The 22107-nt window shown below is 46.6% G+C and overlaps 1 protein-coding gene across 1 annotated transcript in view; it reads right to left on the bottom strand.

Annotated features, from left to right (window-relative positions):
* Window positions 1-6108: 6108 nt before the first annotated feature.
* LOC147609620 (U-box domain-containing protein 44-like) overlaps window positions 6109-22107 on the bottom strand; it is a 35988-nt gene continuing 19989 nt past the window's right edge. Inside the window, exons 3-4 of the mRNA XM_086787586.1 lie at window positions 8216-8519; window positions 6109-7855 (exon numbers count right to left, since the gene is read on the bottom strand). Of these exons, the coding sequence (XP_086643712.1) occupies window positions 6384-7855; window positions 8216-8519 (1776 nt within the window). The 3' untranslated portion in view covers window positions 6109-6383. The remainder of the gene's footprint in view (window positions 7856-8215; window positions 8520-22107) is intronic.

Genomic DNA, 22107 nt, shown 5'->3' with positions numbered 1-22107 from the left:
CGATGAACCTCTCTTAGCCTAAATGAACAACCCCATCTCCCTAATTATCTCTCTATGCTTGCCAACTGCTTTTGCCCTCTGTGACCTTGCCCACTACACACCTTGCTCGCTTTCCTCAACAACCCATGTGTAGCAAGAATGGTGGAGTTTGAGCACCTCTTTTCAACCTTGCCCCACATGAAACATAAAGGCATGAGGAGTGGCTGGAGAAAGTTGGCCTGAGGGAATTCGTAAAACTACCATGGGGAGAGTTTGCAAATCAGCCTCCATGCGGTGATGAATAGCTAGAAAGGCTACAAAAGAGGAACTATCATGCTGCCATCTAACAGAACACTCTCATTTACAACCAATTATGTGGTTGAAGTATTCAAGCTGCCCACACAAGCATAACCCTTGGCACAGGAAAGGGACTTAATAAGGCAATTTGGAGCTCTAAAGACATCAAAGGAATACAAAATCATAGGGAGCTCAAATGAAAACAAGCAAAAGTGCATGCGCTTTGTGGTGGAGATGATTAACCTAGTGCACAATCCCTATTTTGTGTCTCGGAGGAATTATGGGATCATCTAGGTACTAGAAGCACGGACCAAGGTGGCATGGACAGAAATTCTCTGCAATAATCTTAAATAGGAAATAGCCAGCCTGCTGAGGAGAAGCTGAAAAACAAATTTCATGAATGGTACACCAAAGAGCTAGTACAGCCAGACACATATAATTCATGTCTGGAAGCAACAATCAGGAGGATCCCGCCCAGCCACCTCGGCTGGGACAGAACATAATCAACCCGGAATAGCCTCCCAGCCCAGAGACAAGTTGAAGATGCAAACTATGGGATTTGTCCCTCGAGCGTCCCAGGTGTTGGTGGGTGAGAACCAGCTTGAAGGGTTCATTGCCAATGGTCTACCAGCTTAGCACTAACGGTCGAGCCAGAGATACCATGATGCACCCATCATGATCACAATAGCTCCTACTGAGAATAACAATCTTTCTGTATCTGTCTTAATATCTGGTTGAGTCCCAGTTTATTCTATGTAAGTATGGATAGAGGGGAGAGTAGAAGTTTTAGTCGGGATCACCGAGTCTTGCAGTTATACCTCTAATGGCACCATCTGCTCCAACATTTTTTTGTCTATTAACAAGCTCCACCGGATCTGAGGTGATCGTCTTCCTTGGTAAGCTTTGATCTTGTGATTGCGAGCACTTGAAGATGTTCGTTCTTGTCAAAATCGGCTCAATGAACACCACATTGATGGTAAGGGGTTATCTTGTTATGGCTCCCTCAGCAACCTATGGAATCGCATTATTCTGCAATTCCTACCGGTGCAGCTTCCATGGTGCACACTCTGACTTCTCTGAAGTTGAAATGGTTCCCTCCCACACTCAAAACCAGACAAATCAAAGTCCAAAAATTCAAGTTTCCTCTTCTTCTCATCCTTACCCCTCTTGAGTGAATCAGTGGATCAACTCTGAACAGATTGCAGCCGCCATAACCTGCTCAAAGTTTTTCCTTGTAAAATCTTTCGAGGTGACAATACCTTTTAACTTATGAAAAATTCCTCGGACGAACCATTCCGCCACGAGGTAGTCTGCATGCTTGGAATTTAGATCCAGCCAGTCATTAATTGTGTGGAGTTTTGAACCATACTACTCAATGGTTTCAAAGCTTTTTTGAGGACTGGTCTACAGTTTGTGCAACAATTACATTGAAGTTAATGTGTTTGGAACCTATCCAGAAATTCCACCTTCACAGCATGAATCTCATAGATCCAAACTGAGTATACTAATTGATTACATCTTTGAGTGTGGGAGGGAACCATTTCAACTTCACCTAATCTATCACCATCATTTGATTGGCTCGGCATGCAATGTGAGTATCCGGACTTCCCTTGAATTTGGAGAAGTTAACCTTGAAGGAAGGTTGATTTGTCATGATGCCATGCAATGTGAGTATCCGGATCCTCCTTAAACTTTCCCTTGAATTTGGAGGAGTTAACCTTGAAGGACACATAGCATCCCACTCCTCAAGGAAAAGAATGAACAAAAATCATCAAACCACAACCACATGGAACGGGGGATCTCTCCTGAATAAAACTGCCGGTAATACCCCAACCATTGGAGAATTGAGTGGTTTCTAATTCAATTAGATCCATAATACTCTAATGACTTGCTAATTGTATGGTAAACAAACGGGGGATAATCATAAATGTGAGATAGAACATAGGCATTGACAAACAAAACCCATATGTATACACTACAGGAGCCACATGATGTTGATATAATGTGACATCCTCCGACACATGGGTTCTATGCCAATGATAAAGGAGAAGCTAGATAAGAAAATGACTTGAGGCCCACTCGTGAACCATATAATGTTGATGTAATGCGACAACCACCAATCACATGGGTTCTATGCCAATGATAGAGGAGAAGCTCTAGATAAGAAAATGACATAAGGCACATTGGAGCATATAGTGTAGATAATAGTGTAGATGCAAGCTATAGTACCGGTTCTTCGAGAGCTAGAGAAGCAATGGATGTGAAACCTCACCGTCTTTAGCCTAATATTAAAACTAGAGGGATCATGTAAAGCCCATGGAAATAGGGTTGGACAGCTAGCAGCAAAAGTCAGAAATAGGACGTGTGATGACAATAGTAGTTGGTTCACATGTTGCACAACACATAGGTCAAACCTCAATCCAAAATGTGATGTCTAGTTCTCCCAAAAGAGCTAGTGCAAGTGATAGCAAAGCACAAAAAATTACACTTCATAGTTTCCTTGTTTTAGACCCTTGGGATGATTTGAACATGGGTTTTGATGATGAGATCAGCGTCCCACATGTGTATATCCATATTATCCCTATCCTACATGCATGTTTAAGCATGTGAGTACCCCTGGAATGGCTCAAAACAGTAGACAATTTGTTTTCGCTCTTCTTAAAAGGTCTAGTAGAATAAGGCATCCCCATACACATATGCTAACGTATTATGCTATTGTATGATGGTTTCGTTGAAATATAGCATTTCTACATGGTAAAATTGGCCTAGTGTCATGAGAAGGCGACATTGAACAAATATCAATACTATTTGTCACCATTGAGAATCTCATACATTGATTTGTCATCATCAAACTTTAGCAAGTTGCAATTTTTTAAAAAAAAATCCATAGGCCACAAACATTATATTATAGTAGCTTAGAAAGAAGAGAGTAGGTATACACACAACACTACATCCTACGAAGAAAAGAAAGAAGGGAAAATTGAATATGGATACACACATCATGAGGCTCTTACATGTCAAGACTAATTTTGGTTTTGGTAATGCTCCAAATCTCGTCTCATTGTGGCCCCTACCTTCCAAACAATTGTGTACACTATTTGGAAGGACTCAAACTAACATTTGTGAGGTAAGCTACTATCCTTGAATCTAATTAGTCTAGTCTTGTATTGCCTTTATAGCCTTTCTTACCTTCATACCATTCTAGCTAACTGTATCTAAAAGTTAAGTCTACCTACTTCATGTGTGGACCGTTGTGAGATAACAGTCTAGTGTAGCGTTTAGCCTATTTGGCAGTGTAATCCAAGCTATCTCTAAACTATTTGGCCTCCTAGGCCACCTTCCTGTGTGGATACATAGATTTATAAAACCAAGTGGACGAATCTTTCATCTCCAAGATCGCCTTCCCGTGTGGATACATAGATTGGTAAAACTAAGTGGATGAATCTTTCATCTCCAAGGGAAAACACTATCATCTCCAATCAAAAAAACTCCACGAGGATGCCGCGGGGTACTCGTACTCCCCAACCATGGGCTACTCCTCATAATGGGGACCGTACAAACATGAGTCAGTTAGTGCCTAGGTAATATAATACGAGGAAGCATTGATATTCAACATAGTTATGGTGATTCCTTCTCCAAGAGCGTGTGGCAACAAGCTAGGATGAATTTCCTAACGATTTATTTCAATGAGATTAAGCATGGTATAAGCAAAAGGCCAATTACGAGCCATGGGTGCCCATGACTAGCCACCTTTTAAGTGTGTGTGAACACATAAGGCCTTGTATATAAGTTATCTTTTCTCATAATATGCAAGGATAGTCTCCTATTGTGTGCAATTAAGCCTTGTTGTTCTCTAAAATTATCTTCCTAATTGCATACTAGTGAGCTTGTGTGAAGGTGTGTGAGTTGAGAGGAGGGACGTTGACTTGTAGTCTAATGTGGTGATGTGACTACAATCGTGGGGGAGAAGCGACAACTCATTTTTTAGCTTCCTTTATATTTATATAGAGTAAAATAGCTTCTTTTTACACTTTAATAGTTTTTATGATATTTGGTTGTAAACATTTATTAGCAATCATTGTAAGAAGCTTAACTCTAGAAAAAAATAAACCATTTAAAATCATTTTGCTAGTTACTCTTAACGGACTATTTTTTTCATTAAAAGTGTTTAAAAAACTCAAAAATATTGAGCTTCAGATAGTTCTTGGATGTGAATGATGGTTTTGAGTGCATAGATTGTGTTTTGATGCATCAATTTACCAATTTAATCTAAGAAATTCATCAAAATTGAAGATTTTTGCTTCTTTATGAACATATCTCCACATTGTTGGATAGTAGACCAACTCGACCTCTCCATACATGATCAACTCAGACATAAAATAGTATTGTATCTCAATGTGCTTCTTGAAACTTTCATTGTCGCATAACTCCATTGGTTATGAAGCTCCCATGTCCCCTAAATTTCTCCTCAACCACACCTTCACATGAAGCCTCTTGTACTACTGAGCCTCTGTAGTAGAAGAAAGAACAGTGTAGGCTATTTTTACTGATCAACGTGTTAGCTCCAAACCCAAGTGAAAAACAGTAACTAGAAACTAACTTTATGCTATCACAATCTCTTACCTGATATGTGTCACAATATCCAATCAAGGTCTTACCCGAGGTATAATTGATGCCGTACTTTGGTGTACGTCCAATATGTATTTCAACACCCTCATCCATGACTTCCAAAGGTTCTCTAGGAGCTCTTTGAGAATGTGCTCAATACAACAACTAAGCCACGTATTTCATAAGAAAATCAAACTCCCCATAAGCTCTGTGTACTCCTTCACATCCACCATTGGAGAAGTGTCTTTCCTAGACAACTTTGCATTAGTGGCACTCGGCCATACCAAAATGCCTTCAATACTTCTTCTAAGAAATGAAGATGCAATTTGGCTCCTACCAGACCTCTATCCCCAAACAAAAGTGCATAAGACCAAAGTCTATCAGTTCAAACTCTGAACACACCAACTCTTTCGTCTACAAAATCTTCTCCTCATGGTTCCCTATCAAAATAAGGTCATCCACAAGGACACAAGGACTATGATCATATACTTGCCTTACTCAAAGAAAATATATAAATTTGTATCTAAAAAGGCTTTTAGAAAGACCAATGCCAATGTGTGTCAATCTGCTCATACCAAGCTCTAGGGGGTGGTTTTTCAGCCCGTAGAATGCCTTCCGAAGTTCGCATACCTTGCCTTCTGAATCAAGAATCACAAAACCTAGTGCCTTCTCAACATATACCTCCTCCTTGAGATGCCCATTTAGAAAGGCTGACTTCGCATCCATCTACATTGATTCCATGACCAAAAAAAGCTAGTATTGCGTGAATGGTGACCATATGCAAAACCCTTCGCTACTACGAATACTTCTCCAATCTACGATTAGATTTTGTTCAAAACCCTTCCCTCCACGCTTGGTGCAAAGACGGGCATAGGAAAGTAAGTTTTCCAGCATGGACTCTCAGAAGGCCTCACGAAGGGTTTAACCAAATTAATTCAATGATTTATTTGTCTTCATTTGAGTTGGTCCTATTGCAATGCACTTATTTTTACCTACCCCTAGGTCCATGCCACTTATTGCTCTATATGAATAGTTATGTTTGGAGCTCTCTCTCTCTCTCTCTCTCTCTCTCTCTCTCTCTCTCTCTATGATGGAAATGCTGCACGATGGTCTACTTGGAACATACACATGTTTTCAAACACATCGACGCTATGTAGCTTCTTTTCTTGCACATTGTCGCCAATCTTAACCATGCAAACTTTGTTAGGAACAAACAGCGGGATATAGGTAAAGGGTGAGCGTGTGGCATTTATTATTCTCAACTGTATTGGCAAAATGCCAAGAGAGATTGCTAATGCTAAGACTTGGATTTTAGTCAATCCAGTCAAGTAATGTTACAAGACTAAATGTATGTTTAGTACAGGTCACGGTATGTATAGTGGAGCCGTGTATGGGATGCCCACAACAGCAACTGGCAGCTTTGGCAAGAGCAAGTCCAGATGCAGGAGGAAGCTAAAATGGCAGAGGAGAGGGAGGGGGCGGGGGGGAGGTAAAAAAATCTAGGTGGATGTGGTGTAGACAGAATCCCTGGGTACTTCTTTGAGATGCATCAAGGCAGTGGCGGCCGCCTTCCTGGCGTCGGCCGTCCCAGTTGCAAGAACTGTAGCAAGGCTCCCCTTGGCAGCCTTGGAGTATCGATCATCACGATACCTCCTTGTTCGGAAAATCACTTCCATCACCTTTGACGCCTTCTCAGTTGACAATTCACTCCTACCCACCATTGACAGCAGTGGCGGTATGATGCCGCCTCTCACAAGAAACTCCACACCTCGGTCTGTGTTCTCCTTGTTGCCGAGCAACGTGCTGAGAGCTTCCAGGGCTTCTTCGGCACTGTGAGAACCCCCTTCCTTCACCACATTGATTAGTAGAGGAACTGCTCCTGCTTCCACGATGCAAAAGGTCCCTTTCACATCGCACTTCCCTGAATGGACGTCGCAAATTCTAAACCTCCTCACACCTAGCCGGGCCAGAAGCTGCTTGAGAAAGGACTGCCGTTTGGTGAGAAGCGGAGTGCATTTGGAGAAGTGGCCAAGCGTCATACTAGCATATTGTTTGGCACGTTCTGTGCTAGAGCTGCTACTAAGGACCTCCATCAGAGTAGGAATCAACCCTTGCCCTGAAAGGGCCATCTGAATGCTTGGCTCGATCAAGGCAGGATCACATAGCCGTGATAAAATCACAGCAGCAGACTCCTGCAACTTGTGGCTACCTTTCGATTTCAAGTAACCTGTGCACATCGTTAACAGTCGGCTTTCTGAGAGCATTTGGGACTTCATCTCCTCTATCTTTAAAAGGCTGGCCATCAAGCTCAGCACCACCTCTTTCTCATCTTCAGTCGTGCTCCTCTCCGTTAAACCAATCAGAAACTTAACCGTATCTGTGGATGTTACAAGGGCATGTCGGGTTAGCCGATCTTCGGTAAGGTAGCCAAGAAGACCCAATATGCTGCCTCGACAGTTGCTAGAGAGCCCCTGATTTTGTAGCAGTCTGTAGATTCTAGGGACCATGTTCAAATCCACCATCGATGCACGCACTGTATGACTATCCCTTGCCATGCATTGAAGAGTTTTCAAAGAGTATTCTTGCATCACAGTGTCTTCTGATAGCAGCATTCCAAGACAGTGGGTGACTGCACCTTGTTGGTCTATCTCAGCAGCATTCCTGCGATCTGTTGCCAAGTTTGACAAGATAGCCAAGATATCAACTTTCAATTGTGGAAGAGAAGTATCTAGCAGCTTCACTAAGATGGGAATGGCCTCGGCATTTGTAAACGCTATCTTGTTTGCATCAGTTGTAGAAAGCCAATGCAATGCACTTCCTGCTGCTTGCTTGCTCTCAAATGACCCATATTGCAACAAATGCAATAATGGAGGAACCACACCTGCCTTGACAAGAGCTGAACCACTATGCTCATTCAGGTCCAAAGAGGCAGAGATTGCAGTAGCCATTTTCAATTTCGATGTCTCATTTCCTGCAATCAGACGAAAAAACACGACCAAAAGAATCACTTCCAAAAAACAATAAGGCTGGCCAAAGCTATGAGAAAGATCTTCACAAGGCCATCTCAGATTGCACTAAATAAGCCTAGTTACACAAGACAAGCGGCCTGGGATGAGCCCCTCCTGACAACAGGCAGGGTTTGTTGTGTGACCACTGACCAGCCTAAGGTTGGTTACTCACACATGCAAGGAAGGGAAAAATTGTATATCCATCCCTGATGGGGACGGCCTGACGGGCCCTCACTAACGGCCCCCAGTGGTTCTTGTGTACCCAGACTGAAATCCAAAAAAAAAACTTCCAAGGAAGCGCACAACCAACAAGTTCCACATACCAGTAGTCAAACTGGTGATCAATGGGCCAAAAACACTTGATCTAGCTGCTTCGATGATGACAGACTCATCATAACAACATAGATTCTCAAGCAGTTTTTCAGCCAGTAGCTTCTGGTCATTTTGGCACAGATTGAAGGCACTAGCAATGATTAAAATTGATCCTTTTTCAGAAAGAATTGCCTTCGAACCAGCCTCACACTTGGAAAGTTCCCACAGGAGCTGAACTGGTCCACCATTCTCTGCCGGACTCTTCTGCAGTATGCGTAGAAACACAGGAATGGCATCCGCTTCTATAATGGAAAGCTTCACATGGCCATAAGAACAAAAAACTTCAGTATAGTAAAAACTAAAAGCAAAAACTGAATATCCATGAATAAATTCAACCAGTAAGATAATCTTCAATATTTTCTCATCACATGACTCGCTAATATCTTTACCCACTTCAAACAAATAACCAGTTAATCCTTTTCGGATTCAAGAGCTTAATAAGAGTCCAGAAAATTGAGGAAAGGGTTGAAAAATTTGAGGTTTAAGAATGTTTAGATTGATGGAGTCCATGGGTACATCTGAAGCTGGAGCTCTGGTGTGACACACAGAAACCCCAACAACCCCCCCTACACCCCCCCCCTCCCCCACAGTCCACCACTCGCCTAGTTCTGTGCCTCCTCCCCTGGGCCCTGCGCAGCCCCTCCCCCTTCCCTGCCTGCTGTGTTGACCATCACCAACCGCCTCCTCTTCGTGCACTTCCGCCCTTTCCCTTTTCCTGTCTTCGCCCACCTTCCGCCCTCACCTCTGTCCGCTTACATGCCCCTCCCCTCCATTTTTGCTGCTCTTTGGTTACGCTGCACTTCACGGCAGTTTGGTCAGTGCCCTTTACTTTTCCCCCTGAGGACAACCACCCCATCTACTCTGTCCGAGGATGCCATCGGCTGTCAATTTTCCAACGCGGACCTCCAGCTCCTTGCCTCTTCTATTGCCGCCCTTGAAGCCACCATGCTGATTTGCAAGTTCATCAGAAGCAGGCTGTCCTGGGGACAAATTCGAGACCTCATGCAAGCCATCCTAGTTGGCGAGCAGGAGCACATCGCAAATTTCAAGTTTCTTGGTAACAGATGTATCTGGGTTGAGTTTGACTCGGCTTCCCTTGCAGAAGAAAAGACCTTGCCATCAAGCCCATTCCGAAGTACACAGCTCCTGAGTATACTCCACCAAGTGGAAGCACAGGTAATCTCTGGACTAGGACTCTTGAATGGTTAGCAGGAGCTACAGGATTCCCAATCTTGGTTTGCTTTCCCAGCCTCCCAAAGAAATACCATGCTGCATGCTCTGCTGCCGGTGATAGGGTGCTCTTTGTGTCAGGTTCTTCAATCCCCCCACACATCAGCTGCAGCAGGACTCCCGATTTTCCATGTCCTTATTGCCTCTCCAGAGAACCTCCGTTGACACGTGGCTATCCACCAGTTCGATGACGCGGAATTCTTGTGGAGAGTCGAGTTTTTGGGGTTAGTCCGGCAGTGTTTCGTCTACTGCTAGATGGGTCACCTTGTTAGCAGTCATCTCCTATCTGTACACTCTCTGTTGTGAGTGTGCCCGCCCAGTTTTGGTGTTCCCATTTTTCCTCACTTCCATGTATTTTTCCCATTTTTTCTGGGTGTGGGAGGGCTGTCGGCTGTCGCTGTTTGCTAGCCAACTGATTGTTTGATACCCGACCTGCGTACAGCCCTGGCCAACTTCAGATGTGCTGGCCAACTGCCCTTCTACTGGCCGACTGGGCTGGGCTGCTGTCGGCTGTTTTTGTGCTGGCCGACCAGCAGCCTAGGGCCATATAAAATGGCCCCTTGCCCCCCCACACTCTCCATTGTGTATTCTGGGATTTATTGGTGTATATAGCAGAGTTACACTAGCTTCTCTCTCTTGCATCTGTGTATTGCTCTCTACAGCAGTTGTCTTCATTTCCGTTGTGCATTCTAACATGGTATCAGAGCCCCAGGTGGCTTGAATGAATCTTGCAAAGTCGTCGACGATGCGGGAGCACATCAACAAGCTGCAGGCTCTTTAGCAGGAAGTTCTCCAGGCTGGGAAAGAGATATCGTCAAAGGATATGGCCATAACGTTGTTGTCACATTTGCCCTTTCAGTACACAGCCTTTTACTTCTCTTTGATCCCTTTTACTTCTCTTTGATCACCAATGGCAGGCTCAGCACCATCACATGGGAGGAGCTTGTGCCCATGGTCTTTGACAAGGAAGAGCGATTCACGAACCCTCCACAAGGCGGAGGTTCTGAGGCTTTGACTGGCCAACGGTTGAAAGGCCATAACAACAACAATACTCAACCGTTCTCCGATGACTTCAGTACTGAACATGACTCCCTTTGAGGCATATTTTGGCAGGAAACCTGATGTCTCCCATTTCCGTGTGTTTGGGAGTGATGCATATGCTCACATTCCGAAGAAGCAATGAGGGAAGCTAGACTCAAAGTCCCAAAAGCTTGTCTTTGTGGGATATAACTCTCTTTCCAAGGGACACAGGTTGTATGGTCCAGAGAGGAACGAGGTTGTCGTCAACAGGGATGTGGTTTTTGATGAACATGTTTCGGTTTCCACTGTTGATGAGCCGCCACTTCTTGGTGACCCAGATGATTCTGATGATGATTGCCAGTCGATTGTTCCAGTTGAATAGTCTCAGTCAGTTGAGGAGGTTGAGCCTGCGGCTGGAGATGAGCCCCCGCAACAGCGGGAGGCTCCGCGTTCTGTTCGAGTACCTAGGTGGTTGGTAGACACCCTTCGGAAGTCAGGTGTCACGGAGCTTCCCTCCGAATGGACCACATAGGATGGACCTCGAAGATCGCATAGAGTTCGTGATAAAAGTCATTCAGCGGAGCTTTTACAGTTAAACTATGCTTTGATGTCTCGTATCATGCGGGACAAAGAGCCCACTTCCGTCAAGGAAGCCCTTGCACAGGATACTTGGAGGAAAGCCATGCAGGTGGAACTGGATGCCATTGAGAAGAATAACACTTGGGAGTTGGTTCCGAGGCTGTCGAAACAGTCTGTCATTGGTGTCAAGTGGGTTTTTAAGACCAAGTATACGTCAGATGGGTCGGTGGACAAACACAAAGCCAGACTTGTGACTAAGGGTGTAAACCGGCCTTCAGAAAACCAAAGGGCGGTGAAACAAACACTCGCACATAAAACACTTCAACGCCATTGAGGACCTAGAAAAGGAAAACAAACAGGGGGAGCTAGAGTGCTCCTACAAATAGTACACGGACACCGATTGGCCCCAAATCGCAGTGGCGCCCCTTGCGGTATTTCTTTAATTGATTTTAAGAGCTTTGATTACAATATAAGGCTGGTAATTCAGCCGTCCCAGTAGAACTCCTGAAGCCTGCAAAGAACCTGCATCTGGCTTCTAGTCCACACGGCATCCACAAACAAGTCCAGCCATTGTTCACATCGAAAGACTCTCTCACATTGAGTCTGCATACAGAAGCTTTCTCCCATGATCAAGGCTGCCACAACCATCCATAGCCTCTCACACTATGAACAGCATCACACCCTGACACATCCAGTGCTTTTGCATCACAACACAGACTCCCAAACTGTCTCTCAAAAGAGTATCACAGCACAGCATACCATACAGTCGACACACCTGTACAAACCCTCTCTACCCTCCAAGGGTACTATCCATCTCTGTCATGGATTCCCTGTCCCCTGTCCTATCAGTAGCAAGGCTGTATCAAACATGTGTCCACTCTTGTACTTTCTGCCTGCATGTGACCTATCTCCTGGAGAAACCCAAAAACATGTTTCCTCGTCAACAACGGCATACATCTAGTTACCTGTTCCCTCATGAAACATCTGGCAACATAGAGATGTCCATAACTGTAGGTCCCACTGCTCCTTTCTAGCAGGAAGAAAACAATCTGCTCCATGAGCACGCAGCCATGCGAGCTTGCTTCACTCCCATGCCAAGAAACACTACCAAAAGACCTGTGCCTGTAGCCAAAAAACCCAAGCACACACAGCTGAATTTGCAGCCACACAAAAACAGCCCGTAAACTGTCCCAAAACAGTCCTGAATCCAAAACAAAGAGAAGCTGAAAGTTCCATCAGTTGAACGCCATCGACATGATGTCTATGTTCATGGAAAACCAGCCCTTGTCCACCTTTGTGCCGACTTTGAATGTACAGATCTGAAAAACAGCCCCGTACCCGTCTGTACCACCTCGGGATACGTGCCAGAAGTTGTACTTGCACAAGCAGCCTGCTGTCCTGATTTTGGTCACCTGAATCTGTGTAACCAGGCCTGTCCAGCACCTGGCTGCACCGCCTGCAAAGCAATTGTACTTGCGGTACCTGGCTGTCCGTACACTGTACGGCAGCCGTACAGTATGGTACTGCTGAAAACTAGTCTGCACAGCCTGTACAGGACCTGTGCGCAGCCAGTCCAGCAGAGAAGAAGACCCACAGCCTGTACGAGAGAGAGAGAGAGAGAGAGAGAAAGTGTACTTGCACAGATCTGGCCGTACAGTGCTGTACGGCTGATTTACACTCAGAAAAACAGCAGCAGCACTCCAGAATCTGCAGTCGACTTGCTCTTCAGACTTCCACTTCTCCACGCTTGTGTACATGCGCTTGAAGGCTCCTCCACGACTCCTTTCCCAAAAGCTAGAGAGAGGGGGAGGAGAGAGAAGCACTACTCCAAAAGTGGCTCCTCCCCAAAATAATCCGTAGGGCCCCCAACTTTAATAAGTCCCTAGGGCCACTAAGGCCTAGGGGCAAACTTTAATAAACATTAAAGTTTAATGTTTCTAGTTCCCCCCTTCACACCTAGGGATGTCCACACATCTTAAACTCTGTCCGGGCACCCCCCATGTGAATCATAAAATATTCTGACTCTGCAACCACCATGCCCACACTTGTGCTGTTCCATTTTCACAGGGCCATGACATACCCCCCTCTTGAAAAATGGCAAGCGTCCTCGATTGCATTCTGGTGATGCATCAAAATATCCAGAGTGAAATATACAATATGGCAAGATCAGCGTCCCAATCTCTGTAAGCCTGTAATATGCGGAAGCTTCGGAGAAGGATCGGTACTTCAAAACTCAGAAAACAGCACTCTTTTCGCGACGGAATTAACGCACAACTGAAAGACGATGTGCAGAAAAATAGAGAGAGAAGGGAAAGATGGAGAAGGACACAGTATTGGGTCCCAATTACCCTCTGTAGGGCCCCCACCACGGATGGTGTATTTGCTTTATTAGAATGATGTAAAACTGAAACAAATACAAAGTACTTGACCTTTTCTTGGCTGGAAAACCTGCCCTTGACCTTCAGTCCTTCACCCCTTAGCTTTAGCAAACCCTCGGCTGTCCTGGCCCTTGAATGCTTGGAGCTCTTGGTGAATTGTGAGATGAGATAATGGGATTATGGGCTGGGCTTTTATACCCTTCCCTTCATGCAGTCGGCTAGCTGCAGGACAGTCCCACGACTGAATTTAATCAATAAATTGTGTCCACACTTTAATAAAGTGTTTTCACACTAGACAATATATCTGGCCATTCTGCGCATGCCTCTGGGACAGCCCCTGGCTGCTGGCCATGCTGCGCATGGGTGTGGGGACTGCCCCTACACCTGGCCGCCTTCTGTCCTAGGGTCTTTACCCTCTGTCGGCTGCCTGTCCAGAGGATCTGGAGCTGGCCGACTGCCCCTCCAGCCCTTGCCTTGGCTGGTGGGCAAAGTCTTGGGCCCTCCTGGCCCCTTGGGGGTGGTTCTACACCTCCTCCATGCCCATGCTAAGTATGCACATGCAAATACCTACACTGGGGTAGCCCTATGGGCTGACCCCATCTCTACATGCAAACTACATGCCTACAGATGTCTGGCATCCAGTTGCAAACCAGATACACAGCACATCCGACATCATTCCAGAGGGAGACTCACAGCGCGGACTGGCACTGCTTCATGTGCAGGACAATGCACACCTGACCTTGGACTCATGTGTAGGACAATGCACACCTGACCTTGGACGACTGAGATGGATCCCTGGCTGACTCGTCCCGGACTGGGCTCACATGGGACCAGTTCACCATCCCAGGTCCTGCACCTTCTGTACAGAATGTCTACGTGGCATCCAAGTGCGGGATGCACGTGACATCCCCTTCTGCTTAACTTGACGGAAGCTGCATAGCCTCCAAATAATCCGTCAATAAAGCCGGATAGTCTTCGAAAAATTCTTTGTCGAGCCATACCGCTTCATGAGTTCCTCGGTCCTGAAACTTCGTGAGGAACTGTCGTAGTCTTCGGCCTGAGCCATGCTTGAAACGGTGCAGAAGGATCTGTTCTGGAACCATTACCTCTGCTTCATCAATAATGTCTGGTTCCGCTTCGTCTTTGACCTCTGAAGGGGGTGGACCTCCATATGGCTTTAACCAACTGACATGAAATACATCGTGCATAGTCCAACTCGGAGGTAGCTTTAACTGCATAGACACCTCATTAATCCTTTTCCGGATGGGGAATGGTCCGAAGCTCCTGAAAGACAACTTTGGGCATCGCTTGCCCACTTGCTTTAATCTTTGCTTCATAATCCGAAGATATACCAAATCTCCTTCCGAAAACTTCATGTCCCTTCGGTCTTTATTGGCCTGTCGAGTGTAGGCATCTTGCGCTTTAGCCAATCTGTCTTTGACGGACTCTAGGATCTCCTGGTAAGACTCCGTCACTCTGTTCGCCTCCGGTACTGAAGACGACGTCCTGGTTAACAACGACTGGAAAGGTCTTCCAAACGCTGCCTCATAAGGAGTCCTGCCAATAGCTGAAGAAAAAGAGTCATTCAGAACAGCTTGAACTAAAGGCAAAAACGATTCCCACTTACCTTGCTGATCGTGGACATAACACTTCAGCACATCAAAGGCCAACTGGTTGTATATCTCTGTCTGGCCATCTGTCTGTGGGTGGAATGCACTGGAAAAATTCAACTTAGTACCAAAATTATCAAACAATGCCCTCCAAAAATGACTGGTAAACTTGGCATCTCGGTCTGACACTATGGTCCTAGGAATCCCACCAATCGGGTACCAATGCCGAATGAATAGCTGGGCAACATCCTCGGCGGTCACATTGGCCCTGCAAGGAATAAGCATCACAAATTTGCTGAACCTGTCAACAATAGTCAAACACTGTGTATTACGCTTACTCGGACTGGGAGGCAGATTTGTGACAAAGTCCATCGAAATGTCTTGGAAAGGACCCTCAGGAATTGGCAAAGGCTGTAACAACCCTATCTTCTTTCCACGAGGAGCTTTCACCTTTTGACAAATGTCACAGCGTTGTACATAAGTAAACACATCACGCCTCATCTTTGGCCAATAGTATTGCCGTTCTAACTTCTCCAGAGTCGAATTCATGCCCCTATGACCACCTGTAATGGCGTCATGGGCATCATGGAGAAGAGCTGCCCGGAATGATTTCATGACACACAGTCGGCCTTTGTAGTAAAGCCAACCATCGCGTATCAGAAAATGGCATGGTCCTGTGGCATCCAATGCCTGTTCCCACTGTGTACCAAATTCCTCGGAATCCGCGTACGTGTGCTTCATGTCTTCTAGTCCTGTACCAACAAGGTCCAGTCTAGTGGTCTGAATCGCAGATACTTGTCCCTTCCTGCTCAAAGCATCGGCCACTGGATTGGCCTTTCCTGGAAGGTACTCAATCATGCCACCAAACTGCTGGAATATCTGACTCCAGCGGTGCTGTCGATCACTCCACTGTGCACTGGGCATCGTCTGAATCCAGCGCAATGCCTGATGGTCAGTGCGAACCTCGAAGTCACGGCCATACAAGAAATGTTTCCAATGTTTCAAGGCCTGAATGACTGCTAGGAGTTCACGATCGTAGACTGAGTAATTCTTTTCGGCGGGCAGTAACTTACGAGACATGTAAGCTACTGGATGACCATTCTGTTGCAATACACCGCCAATTGCGATGTTACTCGCATCGGTGATCACCTGAAATGGTTCGTCCCACGAGGCAAGGGCTAAACAAGGCGCTTCAGACAAAGCCACCTTGAGGTTCTGGAATGCCTCCAACGCTCGTGGAGTCATTCGAATCTTTTGCCTCCTTGTTTTCACTCCCTTTAGCAGATCGGTGAGGTCTGCCGAGAGATCAGAAAACTTGTCAATGTGGGTGGAATATGCCTGGCATATACCCACAAATGATCTAATGTCATAAGCAGTCTGAGGTACTTCCCAGTTAACAATCTCGGCCACTTTAGCCGGATCAAGTCGAATGCCTTCGGCACTGATTATATATCCCAAGTAATGTACCTGGAACAGATAAAATTCTGACTTCTTTTCATTGACATAGAGCTCGTTGCTTTCCAGCAACCTAAGGACTTTCTCCACATCAATGTCATGCTGCTCAACTGTAGCTGAAAATATGAGTATGTCGTCCAGAAATATGAACACACACACTCCAATCAACTCCCGGAAAATACGCATCATCATGCGGTTAAATGTAGCTGGGGCGTTCGTCAAACCAAATGGCATGACCACAAATTCATAGTGGGCCCGTTCTGTACGGAAAGCTGTCTTGGGGATGTCCCCCTCAACAATCCGAACCTGGTGGTACCCACTCTTTAAATCCAATTTAGAGAACACCTTAGCTCCATTCAGCCTCTCGAGAATATAGTCAATTCGAGGCATCGGGAATCTGCTCTTGATAGTCAGCTTGTTGAGTGCACGATAATCGACACACAACCGAGAAGACCCATCTTCGGACAAATAAGATCGGTGCTGCAAACGGCGACACGCTGGGGCGGATGAAGCCAGCTTGCAACAATTCTTGGAGTTGGCGGTCCAACTCCGATTCCATTGCCTTAGAAAGGCGATACGGAAATTTGCTCGGGGGTTCCGAGCCTGGGAGGAGATCAATTTTGTGATCCTCCGGTCTGGACGGGGGAAGCTGGGGAGGGAGACTGTCCCGAAGAAAAATCTTCTGGAACTTTTCATGGAGAACCGAGTACTTCTCGGAAGCACTGGCCACCGTCTGGGCTGTCTGGACGTAAATCATCGCACACTGTGCGCCTTTCCTGACTGCTCGCTTAGCCTACAAGTGGCTTATGAGCGGAAAGTTTGGAATACCTGGCTCACACTTAATGGTCACAGGGGTGTTTGACACATTCCGATCAATCTGGAACGTGTGCTTGTCCCACTTGACATCAGGAAGAAACTTGTGAAACCACTGGATACCCAAAATTATGTCTGCTCCTACAAGAGGGGCAACCATAAAGTCACGCACAAACTCTATGCCCTGAATGACTAACTTAGCACCTAGAGCTTCATACTTGACGCTCGTAGTCATACCTGTGCTAAAACCCTCAACTTGTTTGTCCACCGGAGTGAGCTCGAAGCGGGCACGCCTAGCGGCCTCTTCCGTGATCACATCCTCCGTGCTGCCGCTGTCAAACAAGACAACGACTCTCTGGCCACCTATGTAGCCAAAGGACTTGAGCAATTCGTTGCGCTCATACTCCTGGTCATGGGCGCCCTTCTGCTTATCTTCGAGCTCCCGGCTAATAATTGCTCCAACTGAAGCACCGGGGGTTGAAGAACTAGGGGTAGCCACTGGGGTCTGTGTGGGAGCTGTGCTCACCACGGAAGCTGTGGAGGCGGCGGCGGGCTTTGGAGGCTTCTTCGGACAATCCCGAGAAGTATGTCCTTTTGTGTGACAAAAGTAACATCTACCCTCCTTCCTGTACTGAGCAAGCTCCTCAGCACTCAACTTGCCACCTGTCTTGCCTGCCTCCGCTTTCTGGTCTGGAGTAAGCTTAGACGCATTGTTCGAGTTCTTGGAGCCAGAGGCTCCCGGGCTCTGTCCTGGGGAAGCCCCCGTCTGGTTCTGGCTTTTGCCCCCCGAGGTGTTAGCCTTGGGAGAAGCCGGCTGGGAAGTCTTGGGCTTGCCACCATTGTGTTTCATTTCTGCACTCTGCGCAAGCGAGAGTGCGTCCTCAAAGGTGGCTGGTCTAAACATACGCACCTCCCATTGGATGTGCGTGTCCAAGCCATACAAAAACTGCCCTTTCTTGTCCGCATCAGATAAGCCTAATTGTAGACACAAGGTCGAAATTCTATTGGCAAACTGAAGGACTGGTTGCGCATTCTGACGCGCACCCCTGAACTCGTCTTCGAGTCGCTCAAGGTAGTGGGGCGGTAAAAACCGCTGCTTAAGGTCACGGACGAACTCGTCCCACCCATAAGCTGCCATACCTGATCTGGTGTGGGCATGAGCCCACTGAGTCCACCAAGGAATGGCCTCACCTTCCAAATACCAACTGGCTAAGATCACTTTGTCAATATCTGATTTCCTAACTGCGGCAAAGTAAGCTTCAAATTGATGTAACCATGAATACAGAGTAGTGGGATCGAGTTTACCATTATACTTACTGAAGTTCATTTTCTCGGGAAAATGATTCGAGGGCGCCGCCGGTGTCAATCTGGCGTCCAAAGCTCGGAGGTAACGCTCGTGTTCCACTCGTCGCATGGCTTCGTCTTCTCGTTGTCGAATCTCCAATGCCCGTATCTGCATCTCAAGCAAGGAGCTTGACTGCGGCTGTGACCCCTCGAGAGGGTCCCTGTGACGAGGATCTGGTATCTGGGGTACGGAAGGAGAGGGAGGAGGAGATGGAAAACGCGACGCTGGAGAGCGAGAACGCTCCTCCAGAGCCAAAATCCGCGCCTTCTGCTCGTCCAACTTGGTTGTCTGGTCTGCGATTGCTCGCATCATCTGCTGGAACATGTCTTGTACACTCAAGCCGGGTGCCCTAGCTGGGCTGCCTGGTGCACTCTGGTCCCATGGTTCTGGTTCTCTCTCGTCGCCAAAGCTCGCCATAGCGGGAATATGCAGTTCCTTTCCGGAACGCAATCTGACCATCCACTATCTGTGTGGGAGACTTCCGGAGGCTTCCGGAGGCTAAAAACCAACCGTCCTTCGAGGGACAGGAGTCACTCCGAAAGGGGTAGTCCACCGGCGTCTAAAAACCAACCACACGAGCGAAAAATTTTCTGGTTTTCTTTGCTGAATCTTCGTCCTTGAAGTAGGCTCTGATACCACTGTAATATGCGGAAGCTTCGGAGAAGGATCGGTACTTCAAAACTCAGAAAACAGCACTCTTTTCGCGACGGAATTAACGCACAACTGAAAGACGATGTGCAGAAAAATAGAGAGAGAAGGGAAAGATGGAGAAGGACACAGTATTGGGTCCCAATTACCCTCTGTAGGGCCCCCACCACGGATGGTGTATTTGCTTTATTAGAATGATGTAAAACTGAAACAAATACAAAGTACTTGACCTTTTCTTGGCTGGAAAACCTGCCCTTGACCTTCAGTCCTTCACCCCTTAGCTTTAGCAAACCCTTGGCTGTCCTGGCCCTTGAATGCTTGGAGCTCTTGGTGAATTGTGAGATGAGATAATGGGATTATGGGCTGGGCTTTTATACCCTTCCCTTCATGCAGTCGGCTGGCTGCAGGACAGTCCCACGACTGAATTTAATCAATAAATTGTGTCCACACTTTAATAAAGTGTTTTCACACTAGACAATATATCTGGCCATTCTGCGCATGCCTCTGGGACAGCCCCTGGCTGCTGGCCATGCTGCGCATGGGTGTGGGGACTGCCCCTACACCTGGCCGCCTTCTGTCCTAGGGTCTTTACCCTCTGTCGGCTGCCTGTCCAGAGGATCTGGAGCTGGCCGACTGCCCCTCCAGCCCTTGCCTTGGCTGGTGGGCAAAGTCTTGGGCCCTCCTGGCCCCTTGGGGGTGGTTCTACACCTCCCCCATGCCCATGCTAAGTATGCACATGCAAATACCTACACTGGGGTAGCCCTATGGGCTGACCCCATCTCTACATGCAAACTACATGCCTACAGATGTCTGGCATCCAGTTGCAAACCAGATACACAGCACATCCGACATCATTCCAGAGGGAGACTCACAGCGCGGACTGGCACTGCTTCATGTGCAGGACAATGCACACCTGACCTTGGACTCATGTGCAGGACAATGCACACCTGACCTTGGACGACTGAGATGGATCCCTGGCTGACTCGTCCCGGACTGGGCTCACATGGGACCAGTTCACCATCCCAGGTCCTGCACCTTCTGTACAGAATGTCTACGTGGCATCCAAGTGCGGGATGCACGTGACAAAGCCATACACATGTATCATCATTCACTGCAAACCAATGGCATAGAAAAGCATCTCATGAGCAAAGACACCCCATATGGCAAAAACAATGGCCTTCCAATGCATCTGGATGATAGAACAATCATCCTGCACAATAAGCCACACTGTCCTCTTGCTTGTTCCTTCAGAACCTACAGCAAAAGTCTAAAATCAAATGGAAACACGTTAAGTGTGTTAGCCAAAAACAAAACCATGCATCATTCTACATATGACAAACATATGCATGACACATACATGCATTCGCAAACAATATGCTCCTCAAAATGCTCTACCTACTCCAAAGTAACAGTCTGAGGGCTGCTCGCAAGCCTTACGCCCATGGGCATCCCGCAGGACCCACGACTGATGGTAAAACATAAGCATATGAAAGCACTCAATGCATCCAAACACTACATCCACTAAGTACTTTCCCACATATGTTTCATGGCCATCCCGCAGGAGTTACACCCAATGGTGCATCCATGAACATAATAAAGCACTTGATGTATCATACCAACATACATGCAGCACATGACACAATGCAGAGTATTTCCCAATGTATTCTCAATGGATTATGGTACCAGGATCCAATGGCACCAGAATACAAAAATACCTCTACCTCAAAAAGTGTATGCATACATGCACAAACAGAGTTCGATCCATATTTCCATGAACCAAACCAACTCTAGGACTGCTCGCAAGACTTATGCCCTCCATAGAGTTAGCCATAGTTGCAGTTAGAGTTCAAGGTGCGCGCGACTGCCAACTTTACCATCTCATGTGTCTAGAACACAATATCATAGAAGTCCCATAAGCAGATGTACTGTCAGCCTCAGTACCTTCGGGTGAATACAAAGATGTCACCAAGCGACTCCTAGATAACAAATGAGCCTGTCTGTAACAACAAGGGAGCGGAGGTGCTACCCCCCTCTTGAGCATCAGGCAATGCTCCAGACCTATGCTCTGCTGAACCTGAATGAGCCGTAACAAGAGTCGATTCCAACTCATAGGCATCAAGATAAAGCTGCAACTCCTGAGGTGAAACTGCTAAGTCACCCTCCTCCATCCACTTCGCATCCATCAGTGAACCTCCTCTATCCACTTCGTATCCATCAGTGAACAGCTCTTGAACTTCACAAGATAGCGACCGGAAACCTTACCCTGTATCTTTCTTTCCTTTATGTGCCAGTATATGCTCAGGAATAAGAACCTCGTCAAGTTCCTCCACTTCCATCTGAGCCTCATCTGATACATCCTCAGGCACCCAAAACCTGCTTGCACTCCACCCAAGTGATAAGCACAAGTCCTCGATGAAGCATAGTAGATCACCACTGCTAAACATAGAAGGAAACTGTCTTCCGAACCCATGAAGCCTCTATGAAGATACCACTGGTGACAAACCGTCGAAAGCCATAGCCTTCAACGCATCTCCTGCACCATAACACTTCAACTGCTTCTTGTTCCTGGTCGACTACTTCTTGTCCTTGGTGTCTTTTCTCCTGAGCTTCATCTTCAGCTCTTGCTCTTCACCTCATATAGGCAAAGACAAGATCCTGTACTGTGTCCTGCACTTCCTTTTCACTTTCCTCATGTTGAAGCTTTTGATGTGACTCTCATGAGACAACCACGAGCTCGCTCCCTTAGGAAAGTTGGCGATTGTCCC

This window comes from Cibotium barometz, chromosome 51, assembly GCF_041138505.1.
Source record: "Cibotium barometz isolate CiBa-2024 chromosome 51, ASM4113850v1, whole genome shotgun sequence".
NCBI lineage: Eukaryota > Viridiplantae > Streptophyta > Polypodiopsida > Cyatheales > Cibotiaceae > Cibotium > Cibotium barometz.
This window is presented reverse-complemented; position numbering and strand designations above follow the sequence as displayed.